Consider the following 17,641-nt stretch of genomic DNA (forward strand, 5'->3'; position numbering starts at 1 on the left):
TGAGGGAGCGGGGCGGGAGGGGGGAGCCGCGCACCGAGCCCCGAGCGCTGCCGCCGCCGCCATGGCCGAGTGAGGGCGGGGGGGGGTACCGGGTCCTGGGGGGTCCTGAGGGGGTCGTGAGGGGCTGAGGGGGCCGGGGGGGTCCTGAGGGGCTGAGGGGGTCGTGAGGGGGCCGTGAGGGGGCTGTGGGTGCAGAGGGAGCCGGGCTGAGCGCTGGCAGGGTCAGGGTGCGGGTGCTGCCTGTGGGCGCTGCCGGCTCCCTGACGCGTTCTCCTCTTCCTCTCCACAGAGCCGACATCGCCCTGATCGGCCTGGCCGTGATGGGCCAGAACCTGATCCTCAACATGAACGACCACGGCTTCGTGGTGAGCCGAAGGCAGCCCGGCCGCGCAGCCCCTATGTCCCCCTGTGGTAGCCCGCTGGGTGCTGGGTTTTCCTTTTCGTTGTCGCCCCGGCTGTGCTTTGACCCGTTTCCAGCAAAAATCAGCCCGTGGTGATTTTGTGCTGAGGCGTGCTCCAAGCTTGTCCGTTAGCAATGGGTTCCTGAGGTGCTTGCAGGGACTTGCTGCGTGTTAGAGGCTCGGTGCCTTCAGGTGGAAACAGAACACACACCACCAGGCCTCACTTATACAATTTGTAGCCTGAGCTAATGTAACTATTCAGCTGGCAGCTTTTGTTAATGCACTTTTATTGAGGTGTTATTAACGTGTTCCTCCAGGTCTGTGCTTTTAACAGGACGGTTTCCAAAGTGGATGACTTTCTGGCGAACGAGGCCAAAGGAACCAAAGTGATCGGCGCTCACAGCCTGGAGGAGATGGTCTCGAAGCTGAAGAAGCCCCGGCGCATCATCTTGCTGGTGAAGGCTGGAAGCGCGGTGGATGATTTCATCAATAAACTGGTGAGACAAATGTTCTTCTAACTGCGACTAACATCTGGCTCTTTGAAAAGCTTCCTCTGGAAGATTTCAATTATTTGTTAGTAATAAATTTTTGAGCCTAGGCAAAAAAAAAAAAAAAAATAATACTGATTTATTTTTGGCAGGTGCCGTTGCTGGAGACTGGAGACATCATAATTGATGGCGGGAATTCTGAGTACAGAGATACCACGGTAAGCCTGCTTTCTGCCTAAAGTGGGTGAATAAAATATACTTCCCGTGATTCTTTCTCCTTTGATCATGAGAACGGTTGGTCATCTCCCCTTGGGAAAGGCCAAGCTGAGTTCTCTGCAAAACTAGATCATGCAGTGTATTAAAAATCAGTTGTTGCGGTAGATAAGGACTGTTCTGCAAGTATATTTCTTATTTTAAGTTTCCCAAATTATCAAAGGATATTTTTACTGACATCTTCTAAAGAGAGAAGTCTCTTAGAAAATGTCCTGTTACAGTCTTAAGGAATAATTGAAAATCTAAGGATATTTATTGAATTGGTCTTGTGTGCTAGGAGCTGACAACGTCCTGAAATACAGGTTCTGAAGTAGTACGGACAGTATTGCATTTGCTATTGTTATTTGTGTTGTTATTGCTCTCTTCTGCATGACTGTGGGAAGATCCAGTAAGACAGAACTGCTGGTTTGGCTGTCTTGGTAATGAAAGCAGCAATGATCTGGTTGTTGAATGCTCTTTTTTTTTTTTTTTTTTTTTTTATTTAAAGGCCTACATGTACATATGAGCAGGCTGTAACTGTTGAAGTTACGTTAGCCTATCTGGGATGATTACATGAAAGTGTTGCACACAAATTGGTGCTTCTGAATCTTAGAGGGGATACTGGTATTAGCCCTTCTGCTTTCACGTTCCTGTTTTTCAATAAGTGACTTGGCCAAGCCAGAGTTAAAAACAGGTATTAAATGAGGTTTAATACTTGGCGAGCTTGCAGCTCCGCTTACAGATCTCAGCCTGTGTTTCTCTCCCACTCAAGAGGAATTAGCTTCCTATGTAGTTGTCCAGAATTGCACCTTTGCTGCATAATGAACTCAGCAACTTGGGCCTAATCTGCCTCCTCCACATCTTTGCACACAGCATGCATCACCTGGCACTATTGTGAGCCTTTTCCAGCCTCAGTACGGTGCGCTTTTCTCTGGTGGTTACAAGGATTTTGTTCCTTTGGCACGTCTCTTTTGCAAGGATCCATGTCAAAGCAACAGGAAGTTTCCTAACATTCACTTTGTCGTACAAGCTTTCTCTGAAGTTGTCTGCCGGCATGTTCAAAGCAGAGTTGAAAACCTAATTTAGGTCTGATTTGCTAACCTTTGTTTCTAACACTCTGGCATTACAAGAAATTAATTAATGTTGCTTCTCTTTTTGTTCCAGAGACGTTGTAAAGAGCTAATGAAAAAGGGCATCTTATTTGTTGGAAGCGGTGTGAGTGGTGGAGAGGAGGGTGCCCGATATGGCCCTTCACTCATGCCAGGAGGAGCCAAAGAAGCCTGGTAAGCATTTGCTTGTATATTCTTCAGACTGCTCTGCAATAATCATCTTTTGTTCATGCTAAAAGCTGAGGGAGGAAAGGAGGAGGGACATGGGTGTGGAGAGAACAAGATATGTTGCCATCTTACTTCCTCAAGGCTCAAGATTTCTCAACATATCTGGGGTCATCCGCCAGTGCGGATTTTCATAGCAGGAAAAACTAGGTCAGGTTTGTCTTTCAGGGAATCACAGGCAAAAGTAATACCTATAGAAATCTAGAGGCAGAAATGTGTGGAAGAGGAGAAAGTACTTTTTTTCATTAGTTTAAGCAAAATCCCTGTTTCTTTATTATGATTTTTCCTTTTGGGCCCTGTGCACTAGGAAAGCTGTTAGCCATAAAATGGGCAGCAGTATACGTCACTGTATTGACATGAATTATTAAGGGAGGCTTCACTACATGTTTATTGTCTTTTTTTTTTTTTTTTTTAATTTCTGCCTTGCTACCCTAGTTTTTTGTACCCAAGTTAACGTAAGAGTGATGTTCATATTTGACTTTATCCCTGATTGCCCATTCTCTCTGTAAAGGTAGAAATAAAAGGTGTTTTCCAGACTTTACCAGTGCTTTAGAATCTCAAGTCCCTTCCCTTTTGCTTTAGCATTTCACACCAGTAACAGCCTGTTCAAATTTGACAGCACAAAGCCAGTGACAACGTAACAGTTATCTCTGCTGCCTGGTCTTCTTTTTGCTATAAAAAGCTCTACGAAGACAGCTTCTATTTGCCACCCTTTCCTGAACTTTGCCCCCTGTATTTCATTGCACCTGCAACCCATGTGCCACCCATGCTCCTTTCCCAGTGGTCACTTTTTAGCTTGCTTCAGACTTGGTGTTCTGTAATGCTCTCTTGCTGGCTTGGAAATTTACCATGTGATGAGGAGCCTGATAGTCACAGAAGCTCCTAGTTACTGACAAAATGCAAGTTACTGTATCCTGACTCGCATTCATGGAGTTTATTCCCTCCTTCCTCTCCTCCTCCAGATCACCCTGGATTTTTCTTGTAGCTATTGAGCAGAATTTGGCTTTGCTTCAGCTCTGCCACTGATCCTCTCCGAGTATGAGCCTGTATCATAACCTGCCTTGGTTTCCCCATCTGTAAAATGGAGAAAGTGATATTTGGACTCTTTTAGGTACACTAAGCTTGTCTGCACAGTGCTTTAAGTGTATGACATGGGCTGTCCCCGTTTCTTGCAGTGTCTAGTTCTGGGAAAAGCATACTTTTTGACATTGCTGTGTGTTGCGTATGTCAGCCTGCCAGCATGCCCTTGCCCCATCCTTCCAGAAGAATGTATCATACTGATGGATTTTCTCTTGTGATGTTTGTGTCCTCTGCTTACCTGTTGAGCCATATTATTTCTCCCCACAGGCCCCATATCAAGACCATATTCCAAAGCATTGCTGCTAAAGTGGGATCTGGAGAACCTTGTTGTGACTGGGTAAATATTTATTTGATACTGACCTTACCTTGTGTAGGCAGCTTGGTTGCTGAAACTAATGCATAAAATGCTAATGAAGTAGCCACTTTGGTATGTTGATTTTTCTGGCTGACTGCATTTAATTCAGATTTACTCTGAACCGAACTCTGATAACTTACCCAATACAGTGGAAGAAAAAAGTTTTATGGCTGGGTCATGAGGCAGGGAAGCAAAGTGAATCAGTGATTAGACTCAAAGCGTTTTCAGTCAGTACCTGGCTGATAAAGCTTTCTTAGGCAGAAGAAATCCATAGGTAGGTAATAAACTGTGGACATGGTGACGGCAGTGTTGCTGATGACATTTTTAATTTCTTTTTTTAATGTTTCCTGACAGGTAGGAGATGAGGGTGCTGGACACTTTGTGAAGATGGTGCACAATGGGATTGAGTATGGAGACATGCAGCTGATCTGTGAGGCCTACCACCTGATGAAAGATGTGGTGGGCATGGAGCATGATGAGATGTCAAAGGTGATTTGTAGTTTTGAGTGTCTTCCCTTGAGGCTTGGTGTCCCCTGTTGATTAGGGCAACTTAAAGCTGCTGTAAGTAAGTGAAATTAATATTTCTGACACGCTTTGTGCCAAGGACAGGTGAGCTTCAAATGAGGTAGTGAGCAGCAAGCACTTACACCTCAATGTTTATAGAAATTATCTGAACTCTCCCAATCTGCAGCAGACTTGTCTTCAGAAAGCAACTTCAAGCCAGAAAGAAAGCTAGTAAAAGATTGAGCCTTATAATCAACCAGGGAAGTCTTGCCTGAAGCAAGTTGATAAGTGTGTTCTATCTTGAAAGGCCAGTTCTGCTTCCAGCCCTCAGTGCCTGTGGTGATAGCTAACAGTACCAGCTCTGCTTCTGCCTTTCCATTTGGAAATGGATGCCCTGCAGCTGTGTTTCTGGGGTGTCCTTCCAGCGCAGGGCTTCTGAGCAGTGCTGAATCAGTGGTGCAGAAATCATTGGTAGCTGTGGCGAGGTACCAAGAACCGGTAACTGAGATATGAACCATTTCTGTAAGCATATATATCTATCTATATGCATATATGTATCAGTAAATCAGTGTGTGTATATGTATCAGTAAATCTGTGTGTGTGTGTATATATATATTAGATACATAGTAAATTGGTGCCTATGTATGTATGTCTACATATACTTTGTCTTCTCTTCCAGGTATTTCAGGAATGGAATAAGACTGAGCTGGACTCTTTCCTGATTGAAATCACTGCCAATATTCTCAAATTCAAAGACAGCGATGGCAAATACCTCCTCCCAAAGATCAAGGACAGTGCAGGACAAAAGGGCACAGGGAAGTGGACAGCAATTTCCGCCCTGGAGTACGGAGTCCCTGTCACACTCATAGGTAAGCAGCTCTTTGATCCAGCCTTGTCTTTCCTACCTGCACTCAGCACATCACACTGAGGAGCGTGGTAACTCACAGTGATCTCAGGAAAGATTCCCATGCTAGGGCTTGGCCCACAGAAGAGGCTGTTCCAGATGCAGCTGTTGCAGTCTTTCTGCTCTTGACTGCTGTTAACTGTTCTTTTTCACTGAGCCTGTTTTTACCTGGTTTCTCAAATGTTTGTAGTGCTGTTACTGCACCTTTGTATGTGGTATCTTCACATTGCTGGTGATTACTTAGTGACAGGTGAATGTAGCTCAATGTCACGCTGAGGCAACATTCCTCTCAGTCATCCTCTGCTGTATCTCCAGCTCACAATCCCATCATAGCCTTGAAAGTGGTTTTTTTTTTTTTTGTTTTTTTTTGTTTTTTTGTTTTTTTTTTTTTTTTTTTGTTTTTTTTTTTTTGTTTGTTTGTTTGTTTTGTTTTTCTGTTTTTTTAAAGGCAGGAAGGGAAACCCCAAACCTTGTTGCTTGCACACTGCTTGATAAGTACTTCTTTTTCAGATATCTATTGAAACATTTCCTTCTCCTTTTTCTGTGTTTCACTATAACTAGACAAAAACACAACAACACAGCGGCTGGACCATTTATGGGTTGAGGAGCACAGACATTTTTACAAACAGTGGCAAACTGCTACCCTGTGGTGGTGACTGCTGTTTTTCCATCATGGCAGTTGGTTGTGGTGTTTCTTTATATGCTGAGGAATGGTGCTGGGTTTTGTTTTGTGGCTAATACAGCCACTCACTGAAAGCCAAACTAAGATGATAGGAATGTATTTTGTAATTACTTTAGATTGTATCCCTAAAGTGTGTGAGAATTTACCTGTCCACATCCATACCTAGTAGTTACCTGCCCTTTTATCCAGCCTTGTCTCAGAGTTGTGACACCTGAGTTGTAATAGATCTGCAACATGTTTAGAGTGCTCTTAGCACAGGTCTAATGTGGACTTTCCTTTTAAGTAGGTAAGATAATGACTCAAAAGATTCTTTGCTCTCAGACTGGCTTTGTTGTTCATGCTTTCTCTACCTCCTTTTCCCTTCCCATGTCCTGCTGTATTATAAGACAAGGTAAACTGTATTCAGTGTGCTGAAGAGAGTAACTGCAATGATAGCTATGACAGAAATGTGACTGCATTGCAGCAACATATTTTTACAAAACAAGCTTTGTAAATGGTTTTAGCATTCTACTGCAGCTATAGTCTTTCAGTTGTAGGCTTGAAAAACAAAGATTTTCACTTGTGCTATTAGTATTCCCTAGTTTAGGGTTCCCGGAAAGATTAGGGTGGAGGAGCCGCTCCTTGATGAGTCCTCTGCAGTGCCAGGGTAGCACTGTTAGGTAATGAGCAGTAGATAAGGAAGTATGTGTAATAGCCCTTGTGCAAACATGGCCATTCTTAGGGCAGTTGCTGTGCATGTGGTTTTATTGCATAAACATGACTCGCAGACTTCTCCTTGTAAAAGCAGCGTCATGCTGCCTCTGCTTTTTCCTGATTTTCCCCCCTCCTTCTTCTCCCCAGCTGCAGAAGGAAGTTTTTGCTGAAATGGAGAGGAGCCAGCTCCTGATTTTGATATGCTCAGTTAATGCTGGGAGGGTCCAGAATTCTGTGAAAATGTGACTCATGACACATTCACCTTTTTTTTTTTGTGTGTGTAATTTACAGCTCACTTAAAAGGAAGAAGGAAAGTTCAGTATGAAAGCTATAAAAGCCTTAATTACTTTCCTTCTATCAGACACTGGAAAGGATGATTTTTTTTTTCATTTGCCAACACTGTTTTCAGTTGCAAATAAATACAACTTAAAGCAGCATGATTAGGAATCAGATCAAGAGATTGGCATTTAGGCTTATTCTTTAGCAGCTGAAGATACAGCTTGGATAACTCCTTAGCCCTGGTGAATGATGTTTTATAATCTGCTTAATGATGTTATAAAACTGTCTTGTGGGTTTCTAGAACCTAGTGTTGTGAGCCTACCAAATTTGTTAAGTTTATTTCCTCACATAAGTTAACATCTTTGTTCAAACCTGCTGGTTTACTCTCGATTCTAGTTATGGTTATTTTGTGTGTGTGTATTTCAAAGCACATTTAGTGTTTTGATGTGAGCTGGCATTTATGCAACAGCTTTTTATCTTCAAGGTATGTTACAAGAATTAGTGAAGTCAACAAGCCTTGCGCTGCTGTGCAAGACTATCTGCTTTCTGTGGTTAGGGAGAAGTATTAAAGCAGCTAAAACCTAAGAGCTGGTGATGGTTCCTGAGGTTAAATTTTCATGTGGATAACTTTTTTTTTTTTTTTTTCCTTTATCATTTCAAAGCTGTATCAGACAGTATTTAACCAGGGGCTGTGGTGCTGGCAGTTTGGTCCCTCAGTAATGCAGCTGAAATAATTAATTTGTACACTTCTCATTTGTCTGAGCAGTAGCTCATTATACAGAGGCACTTTGACTGTGCATTAGGTATCTCAAGTAGACCTTACCGGTGATGCTGAACTTGCTAATTGTCTGCCCTTTCCTTCCCTGTGTAAAGGTGAAGCTGTGTTTGCACGGTGCCTGTCTTCCCTCAAGGAAGAGAGAGTACAGGCCAGTAAGCTGCTGAAAGGGCCTAAAGTGACTCAGTTTAGTGGGGACAAGAAAGCCTTTCTGGAGGACATACGCAAGGTGAGTCGTTGTGCTTTGCAGAGTACTCTGTTAAAGCAGCAGATCAAAGCAAGTTTTGGATGCAGTAAACCTTGGTGAAAAGCTCTTGTGTTTGCCTTTCATGACAAGTGTTGCCTGCTTTCGGCCATCCCATTTTGGGTTGCATAGTGGTGTCCGCAGAGCGAAAGGTGGACTACATAGAGCATGTCAGTCATAAAGTTTCTTGTTCAGCTCTGTCGGAGTTCTCTTTGAATATGTGTATTTGTTGGTTTTTTTTAGGCCCTGTATGCATCCAAGATTATCTCGTATGCCCAAGGCTTCATGCTGCTGAGACAAGCAGCCAAAGAATTTGGTTGGACACTGAATTATGGTGGCATTGCACTGATGTGGAGGGGAGGCTGCATCATCAGAAGGTAATTGAGATGAATTGTAATTTAGATATTGAGGGGAGAAGTGAAGGCAATTTTCTTTATGCAGTGCTAAACTGAGAAGCCTGGAGATCTTCTTGGGAAATCCACGGAGTTAATCAGCTGATAAGACACCAGGTTTCTCTAGTCAGCATTAGAGATTAACAGATGACACCAATTTTCTGGTGGCTTAGCCGCTGTTGATCTTTGTTTTCTTTTAATCTTTCCTGATGTTTGGAATCACTCTAGCGTAGTCAAATCTTGGCGCTGTAATTTTTGGATTCTGGGCCACTGTAGAAAGATAAGAAATTTGATTCCTGCTTTACATGTTTCTGCCTAGTGTGTTCCTGGGAAAAATCAAAGATGCTTTTGATCGGAACCCTGAGCTCCAGAATTTGCTGTTGGATGATTTCTTTAAGACAGCTGTTGAAAAATGTCAGGTGAGTTTCCAAGGAAGAAAAGGCATAAAAATAGCAGTATAACTTCTTCAGCTTGTTTCCTTCACAAGTATAGCTATTTACAACTGCTTTTGTGCATCTGTACACATGTGAGCAGGAATTAATCACTATGGTTTCAAGGTATTCTTTTTTAATAGACTGTACCACTCTTACAATATCAGGATGGGAAATAAACTGAACAATTGGAGCTGGTTGAAATTGCACAAGCGAGTTAGTATGATGAGGTGGGCTATACTGAGATCCAAATTAGAATTTTGCCAGACACCAGGGTTAGTGACCTGTCCTTCAAAAATACCTACAAATGCCTCTTACCTCTGATTCACCAAAAAGTTGGAAAATGTTGGTTCTAAACAAAGAAAAGCTTTTGCATCACTTTATTAATCATCATTCAAATATATCATGCTGCAAACCTAGGTCTTATATAATGTTGCAATGTATATTTATGCTGTGAACATCAAGATAATACAGAACCAAATGAACATATAGTCCTTGTGTCACGGTTCTTCTCTTTAACACTAGCCAAGCTATCATTAGAAACTAAAGGTTTCTATTTTACCATTACAGAAGAGCCTTAAGCCAGAATGTAACAATTCACTAGAACCACAGTGTCAGGAAAAAAATGTCTAGCCTGTATGAAGATTCTCTTCTCTGCCACGTACATGTATCTTATTCCTACTATGCGCTTGGATTTCAGTGGTACAAAGTATAAAGCTCTGATCTGTTACTATTGCTTGCAGAGCACAAAAATAACAGTGTTCCAGACACCCTATTCATTAGATTTAGGTCTGTCCAAACAGTGGTGTGATTCGAACAGGAGATGACAGGCAGAACTAAAACCAGATTATCTGGCAAACAAAGCAGTCATATGTTATCATTAATAATCCTTTTTATTGAATCTGAATATTCCATGCAGGTTACTAAATCAGATATACAGATGAAATAATGATTATCCACGTGTCCGTATGAAGCAATGTGCCGACCTCTTTATGCCCTTGTGCAAGTTGTTGTACTGTGTGTGCTCGATTAGATGTCCTGAAAATGTCCCAATGTTTGTTCAGTATTTTTGCAACTGTGTTCATGCTTTTGGGATGCACAGATGATATTTTTGTGAAAGAACAGCACCATTGCTTGAGTTGTTTGACTGCATGTAAAGTCAAAAAGTCAAAAGTGTATACCTGCACTTTTATTTTCCTGTTTGCTAAGTCTGTCTTACTTGCTACTATTTCAGATCAACCTTCTTTATGTAAAATCAGTAATCTACCAGTGCATTTGCTCAGATGTAGATTTTATATAATGTGAAATGGCATATACTATTATACTAGAATAGTTTGTGTGCCTGCATATGCATTTGAGCAAGCACGGATAAGGTTTTTTTTTTTTGTTAATATTCTCTCCCCTCCTTCAGGACTCCTGGCGACGTGTAATTAGTACTGGAGTCCAGATTGGTATTCCTATGCCCTGCTTCACTACAGCACTTTCTTTTTATGATGGATACAGACATGAAATGCTACCAGCTAACCTGGTTCAGGTAGGTGCCTGAAATAGCATGGTATATCATCTATTTACTGAAATATCATCATGTTGCTGTATAAGTACTGCTCTAAGGACCATGATGGCAGTATCTCATACTCCACTATTATAAAAATATAGGCATAGATTGCCTTTGAAACCTTAAATTCAAGACAGAAAAACACTACGAAATGTCTGGTCATAGAACATCAGAGGTAGGGGTATGAGAGTGCCTAGCATATGTTAGTATTCTATCTGTGAACTAGAGGTGATAATACAGTTGTTTAAAAAAACAGATCCTTTACCCAGTGTGTCATAAGCCAGTTCTCATACAGCCAGGAAAGAGAGTTGTGTAAGTATGTGATATCTTTCTTCTTGGTTCCTGTTCAGGCCTTTCCTTTTTTTGGGGGTCCTTGGTGGTCTTCCTTGATGAAGTACCCTAACCCCTTTTATCCATATATGTGGTTGCATGTCACATAAGGACAGCGTAAGGCTACTTTCTCTTGCCAACTTTCCTTTGTTTCTTCCAGAAGTAGCATTTGTTCTTGATCAAAGATTAAAAGTTAAATGTAATTTTTGTCAAGTACTGCATAAATGATAACTGATTAAAGGGGCGCTCAATTAAACACAGACAATACCTCTTTTCCAAAGGAGAGTTTGTTCCATTACAATGCCTTTGGATCAAAATGCTATATAAAAAAAGTATTTATCTTTGGACTTTTGGATGTATGTGCTTGTCTTTTAGATTAGTATGCAGAATAAAATAATGCACTTGTTCTATGGAACTCTTAATTGCTAGTATTAATAAATGTTTCATTGTAGTTTTTCTTAATAATGAGAAAGTATGAATGTTACACTATCAGAGTTGGATCTTATTTCTTGAATTCATATACTCAAGTCTCAGTGAGTGCAATTTCTAGTAGTTGTATGACTGTGATATTTACGTGTCTTTTTACTTTGTGTTTGTTCTTTTTCTAGGCTCAGCGTGATTACTTTGGTGCACATACATATGAATTATTATCGAAGCCAGGTGTATTTATCCATACTAACTGGACAGGCCATGGAGGAAATGTGTCTTCTTCTGCCTACAATGTCTAATGGAAACATTTCCTGTTGAAGACAAGATACTGTAGATCTCAGATGTACCTCCTTGAACACCCCTTTTTACTGTACTGTGCTAGAACTTGTGTTTGCACACTTTTGTAATAACTTGTGGATATATTTCATATATCATATAAGAGAGCTAAATAAACCTGCTTATAAATGTATCGAGATATTTTCTTTACTCTGCTGCTGGCCAAAACTGGCTAAAATGTCTCTGTGCAGTGTTTCATAGAATACATTTTAATGTGCTAATATTTTTATTGTATTATAGTGCATAAACACATAGGAATCGAGATAGAAAAGCCTGCATTTCAATAATTGCTGAAGTGAAGAGTGGCAGACAGCACAGTAACACTGCACAAGATTCCAGGGAGGTAAAGGGCTTTTTCCTCTGATTGTTTGTTTAGAACAGGCAGTAGCTTGGTTGTTAAAGATTGATTCCTGGGTGTTACTTGCACACAGTACTGCACACAGTAAGCTGTGTTTGCTTTCAGTGAAAGGGCGTAGGGTGGGATGGGTCATGGAGAAAATTCAATACAAATCAAGGGTGTCAAGACTGGTATTCCTGTCACCAAGCAAATCTCTGTTCAGATGCAGTTTGTGGTTTATGCTATCTTTATGTTCCTAGCTTAAAAATGATGGCTTAGCTGCCATCTTACCAAACCTTCCTGCTTTTTTTACTTCCTCCTCCTTGGTCCAATTAAAAATACCTGTGGAAGCATGCAAAATTGTCTCTGTTTACTTGATGGTTTTGAAGGAAGAGGATATCATCTTTAGATTACTGGAACTTCACGTGGGTACTTGTACCTTTATTTCACAGAACCTATCAGGTGTTAAAGTGTGTGTTGCGAGCTGTTCACTGTATTATTTTTTTGCTCGCCGTTTACTGAGACAGCTATTTAACAGTTATCAGTGGAATATCAGTATGATTAACAAAAGATAGGCTTCAATTTAAAGCAACTCTTTGCAGATTGTGTAGTTAGGTGAAAGGATACCATGGAACACCTGGGTGACACTGCAGGCAGTAGCCATAATTGAAGCATCGTGAATATTTTAGTAATTTGCCCTAACGTGTGCTGTAGAAACCTTGTATTATAATTTTCTGTGGTGAACAGCAGCCACAGCTGTGCCGGGGCGTTAGAGCAGAGGGACAAGAGGCGGCTGGGGCTGGGGCTCCCCTCAGCGGCCGGGAGGGGCCCGACATGGCGGCGGCGCGGCCCCGCCTCCGCGCTGGGCGGGAAACCGCGCCCGGGCCGGCCATGGAGGCGACGGGCGACGAGCAGCGGGTGCTGCTCGAACAGGTACGGTGAGGCCGGGGCTGCCTCAGCCTCCTCCTCCTCTTTCTCCTCCTTCACCGCCGTTTTCCCCCGATGCCCGCTCTTCTCGAAACAGAACCGGCCGCAGCACCACCGGAGGGAGCCCCCCGGGACAAGATGGAGCCGGGGCGGGAGCGTGTGGGGGCACTGAGGGGCTGAGGGGGTTGAGGGGAGGGCTGGGGGCTGCGTGACCGCACGGCCGCTTCTTTACCACACAATTCGTGATTTCCGCGAGAGATCGGCTGTGGGTCTGCGGGGAACTGACCTGTCGGTCTGACCTTCCAGAGGCTGCGGGCTGCGGTGCACTACACGGCCGGCTGCCTGTGCCAGGACGTCGCCGAGGACAAGGGCATGCGGTTCAGCAAGCAGGCCATCGCCGCCATCGCGGAGATCACCTTCAGGCAGTGTGGTACCTCCCTTGTGTCCTAATTACCTGCCCAACGGCACGGGCTGGACATCGGGTGCTTTACAAAAAACAGCCGTTAAGCCCGCTGTCACGGATGTATCGCTTCTTGCGTCGCGATTTTAGAAGTGCAAGAAGTTGTAATTTTGTTTTTCAGACCTGCAAAAAAGCATTTAAATGTAAACGAAGTAATTTTATGGGCCACCTGCAACAGTGACACACAACGAATTATGATTACTTCTTAAAACTTACATTGACAATTTGCAGCTGCACCTTTGTTTTTCTGTATTACTTATCTCTTCCTAATCAGAGACAGTATTTTAAAATCCACGGTGTCTGTTTTTTCTCCAGAAAACTTTGCAAGAGACCTCGAAATGTTTGCCAGGTAGGTAGTAGGACACTTGATCACTGCAAAAGCAGCTCAGATAACTGCATAATCTTTAAAATGTGTCTTGTAACTCAAGTTTTAAAAGGTTCTGTTGACTGATTAAATAGCAGCTGTGAAGTTAGGGAATAAGTATGCTGCTACAGCTTCTTCCTCATCTTTGAAGCCAATTTATGTGGTACAAGTGATTGTTTAGACTAATGGCCACATAAAATTGTCAAATTCATTGATGTGTAGTGGTGCTGAATGGTTTGGGAGTGACAGATGCTTGCTACCATGCCTGTGATTCATCTAGTTGCTCCAAGGAGGTAAGGGAATGTTTTAAGGAATCTGTTTGGTGCTCTGAGTCAAAACCAACTCAGTAACTTACTGGGAAGTAGGAGCCAGCAGCAGTGCCAGATATTCTCTGCTAAATTCTACTCTTTCTACACATAAGTGTGAGTATTTAGATGTACGCATGCACACTTGAAAAAAGGCTTTTCTATGTTGTAGTTGGAAAAGATTGTCATTGTCGGTTGCTGGGTCCCTATTAAGCTGCACTGGTTAAGAGTCTGTATTACACGCTGTATGACCTTTTACAGCTGGTGTTGGCAAACACATCAAGGAGTGTTTTTTAATTATATGCAGGCATGCAAAACGAAGCACAGTCACTACAGAAGATGTGAAGCTTTTGGCTAGAAGGAGCAATTCTTTGGTGAGGTTCACTGTATTTTCTGTCTCACAACACTCTTCTCAAACCAATTGATTAATTTCAAAAAGCATCTGAATGGAAGGTATAAATGATGAAGCAACTATTGCTTAAGCAATTTAAATGATCTGTGGATGATGGATGGGCATTATTCAATGATTTAATTTATTTTCTTCACTGTGGGAACAGATCTGATTGTAGTTCAAGCAACAATGTTCAGGTTGCATCAGAGCTGCTGAGGTTTCAAGTACAAAAATACAACAAAGAAACACTATTTTTTTTTTTTTTTTGCTGATGTTGTATTACTTTGTTTTAGCCTAAGGTCAGGAACAGCTTGTGTCCATGTCGATATGCTGAGTCTCTTAACATTAATTCAGGGATTATTCACATTGTTGTATTCTCTTATGTTCTGACCTATATAAACTTTGGTGGACTTAAATTGACTCATTTTAAGGCATACGTGTGAATGCTTACATGAAGAAGAGGGCAATACCTTCACAAGGAGGATGCTCTTGTCAGTATCTAATAATTGGTAACTGCCAAAATTGTGTTCAGTGTGCCGTAGAATCCAGAAGGAGGCTTACCTTTGCTTGTCAAGTTTTTTTCAAGGTTTTACAGTATAAACAGATGCTTCTTTTCAAAAACAGAATGTCTGTGCAAATGAATACACCTCATTTGAAGAATACTTTGAATGCTAATTTTAATTTTGTGTGTTTTTTCCCCTTCTCTCTGTGTGATTTGAAATATGCAACATGAGCCTACTGTGAGAAGGCATAATAAATGCTGGAGCTGAATTTTTTGTTCTTAACTATTGCGAGTCATGTCTAGCGGGTGCAGAGGAATCTGACAATGTTTCAGTACTCTGATCAGCAAACTCCAAGTAACTATTAATGTTGCTGTCTTAGTTCCAGTGATGGATGCAAGATACATATAGATTTGTAAATCCTACTTTTGCTAGGGCACTGCAGTATCTGAGACTATCCATCTGAGACTGAGGGCTTTGTGCAAGAATTAAAAGGGATTGGTACATGTCACTTTTTTAGGGGTGACTTTCTTATTTTTTGTAGTAAGAGTTTGCCCAGTTAATTTATTTTAAGGTACATGAACGAAGTTCTTCATTAGATTACTGATTAGTTTATTGTTCTCAGCTAAAGTACATCACACAGAAGAGTGAAGAGCTCACATCAAATACCATGGAGCAAAAGGAGAAGAAGAAAAAGAAGTCCAGTGCAGCTAAGGGAGGGAGAACTTCTGAGGAACAAGAAGCACCAGTGTCTGAAAGTGAAGATTCCAGCATGGCATGATTTACCTTTCAAGTAACTTCTCTGGTCGTTTTCGCATACTATCCTAGAAGACCGAAGTTAGCATACCAGGGATTGCCCTTGCAGGTTAGCAACAGTAACAAGTCTTTACCTTTTTAGGTGAACATGATTAGTTATATTTTTTGTTCCAAAACTGAAAAGGCTCTCAGAATTCAGCAATGTATACAGCCAAAATGCCTTAATTGCTTATTAAACATTATCTTACTGTTATTTAAAAGAAAATCCTTTACTGAAAAGGTTTAAAGGAAAGCATTCCCACTGAGCATAAGGCCTCAGTATGTGCAACTCCCTCCATGCAAAAACTTAGTTTTTCTACTAATCGATCTCTTCCTCATTTCCATTTCTGTTTTTTTTTGTTTGTTTGTTTGTTTTTTAGGTATTATATTTTCTTTTTATTAGCCATATCACTTGTTCTCTTGACAATTAAAGCATATTTTGTGTAATTTTTCTACTGTGATATTGTTGTTATGCAATAATCACTTTCAATTGGTTGCATGACACTTCTGAATTTTATGGAATATGCCCCCCCAGTGGTGTTCAGAAATATATCACCATTGCCCTCTGCTGGCCTGGTACAGACTTACCAAATGTTAATTCTGTAGAAGCAGATCTTAAGAATCATAGAATCATTAAGGTTGGAAAAGACCTCAAAGATCATCTAGTCCAGCCTTAAGACACAAGGTACTAGATATAGTGAAATGAAAGGAGGAGAAGGCTGCTTAAAAAACTGTGGTATGAGAAAGTTTATAGAGCAGGAGGATGCTTGCCCAGGATAGTCTAAAATGTGCAGTAAGAGACAAAATGCTGGTTTTCCCTTGCTCTTGACCCATCAGACAAATACTTCCTTGAAGCCAGTTGTTCCGTCCTGAAGGAGGCAGCTTAGGGCAACTTCCCCAAAACATGTTTGAAATTATCAGGTTCTCATTTCAGTAATTCTCAGCCCTTAAATACTACACCATGATTACAGGATAGCTCTAATTGCCCTGAAAAACTTCTAGGTATAGCTTTGCTTCTTGTTTAAAATAATTCTCTCTTGAAAGAACAGTACTATTTCTGGACTAGGGTCATTCATTTGTACCTGGCACATGGGAGAAAAGTAATATTCTAGGCTCCTTACATGCGCTGCCTTTTATTCTTGCTCTGTGTTTGAGCTATCAAACAGTGGCGGGTGGGGAGAAAAACCAGGCTTTTTGTAGGCTGTAACTATTCAGTATTGATCAAATAAAACCAAGCGTTGCAGTGCAGGAAAAAAAAAAAGCAAGAATCTCTCCCTCTGGATCTATACGGGACATTTTTCACAATCACACTTCTAAACACCCTCCTGTTTTCTAGTTCCAAACTGCTCCAGTTCCAGGGATGAGATGGGCTTTTAGAAAACTTACTCTACTTTAGAAAACTTTTCTACTGACTAAAAGAGTAATAACCCAGGACAAAAACCCAGTATTGTTTTTTGCTCTTACCCACTTCTCACTGAAGGAGAGACGGTTCTGTAGTCCTTGTCTGAAATCTGTCACTTCCTGTCCGAACACATACGCATATTTCACTGCAGAATGCAGAAGATGCTGGCTGAAAGCTAGAGATCGTTTACTGAAAAGCCTTGTAATTGTTTGCTGTGGAAACATTAGATCTGGCAGAGATTATTTTGTTATCACTGACAGGAAATTCTAGCTCTGAGCTGACTTTTGGAATGTAATGATCTAAAGATCTATAATAAAGTCTACCCTAAAAAAAATCAATTTATAAGGATAATTGAACTGTTAGGTTTAAAAATCCCATTAATGGAGATGTTTTAGGAGTTTTCAGCTTTGTTTGATTGATTGCACTATTGAAAGAGATCCAAGAAGCAGTACATAAACTTGACTATTATAAAAGGATTTTTCATAGAAATTAGAGGATGAGGTATAGCACTGGAGTCTGTTAGCCTATTAGCTAATCGCTTCTCATTTGTCACAGAGACATTTGAAGGATGTTGACTATAATAGAGTTTTAAAGAAAGCTAAGTACTGTGTATGTGTTCTTCGCAGATAATACTCAAGATTACTTCAGCTCAGCTTTAGGATAGAGTTTAACTGCAGCTCCCATCAGCTTATGAAA

The 17,641-nt window shown here is 41.3% G+C and overlaps 2 protein-coding genes across 2 annotated transcripts; both read left to right on the forward strand.

Annotated features, from left to right (window-relative positions):
- PGD (phosphogluconate dehydrogenase) lies at positions 1 to 11,597 on the forward strand. Its single transcript, XM_082777158.1, has 13 exons — positions 1 to 69; positions 290 to 365; positions 719 to 898; positions 1,042 to 1,107; positions 2,306 to 2,424; positions 3,823 to 3,892; positions 4,265 to 4,399; positions 5,094 to 5,283; positions 7,846 to 7,976; positions 8,235 to 8,368; positions 8,703 to 8,802; positions 10,226 to 10,348; positions 11,308 to 11,597. Exons 1-13 carry the CDS (start codon positions 62 to 64, stop codon positions 11,425 to 11,427), a joined length of 1,452 nt encoding a protein of 483 aa, XP_082633284.1. The 5' UTR covers positions 1 to 61; the 3' UTR covers positions 11,428 to 11,597.
- Positions 11,598 to 12,676: 1,079 nt separating this feature from the next.
- On the forward strand, positions 12,677 to 17,561 carry CENPS (centromere protein S). The gene is made up of 5 exons (XM_082776992.1): positions 12,677 to 12,734; positions 13,035 to 13,158; positions 13,504 to 13,537; positions 14,165 to 14,231; positions 15,374 to 17,561. Exons 1-5 carry the CDS (start codon positions 12,693 to 12,695, stop codon positions 15,527 to 15,529), a joined length of 423 nt encoding a protein of 140 aa, XP_082633118.1. The 5' UTR covers positions 12,677 to 12,692; the 3' UTR covers positions 15,530 to 17,561.
- Positions 17,562 to 17,641: the final 80 nt, after the last annotated feature.

Source organism: Aythya marila (genome assembly GCF_965140915.1).
Source record: "Aythya marila genome assembly, chromosome: 21".
NCBI classification, from domain to species: domain Eukaryota; kingdom Metazoa; phylum Chordata; class Aves; order Anseriformes; family Anatidae; genus Aythya; species Aythya marila.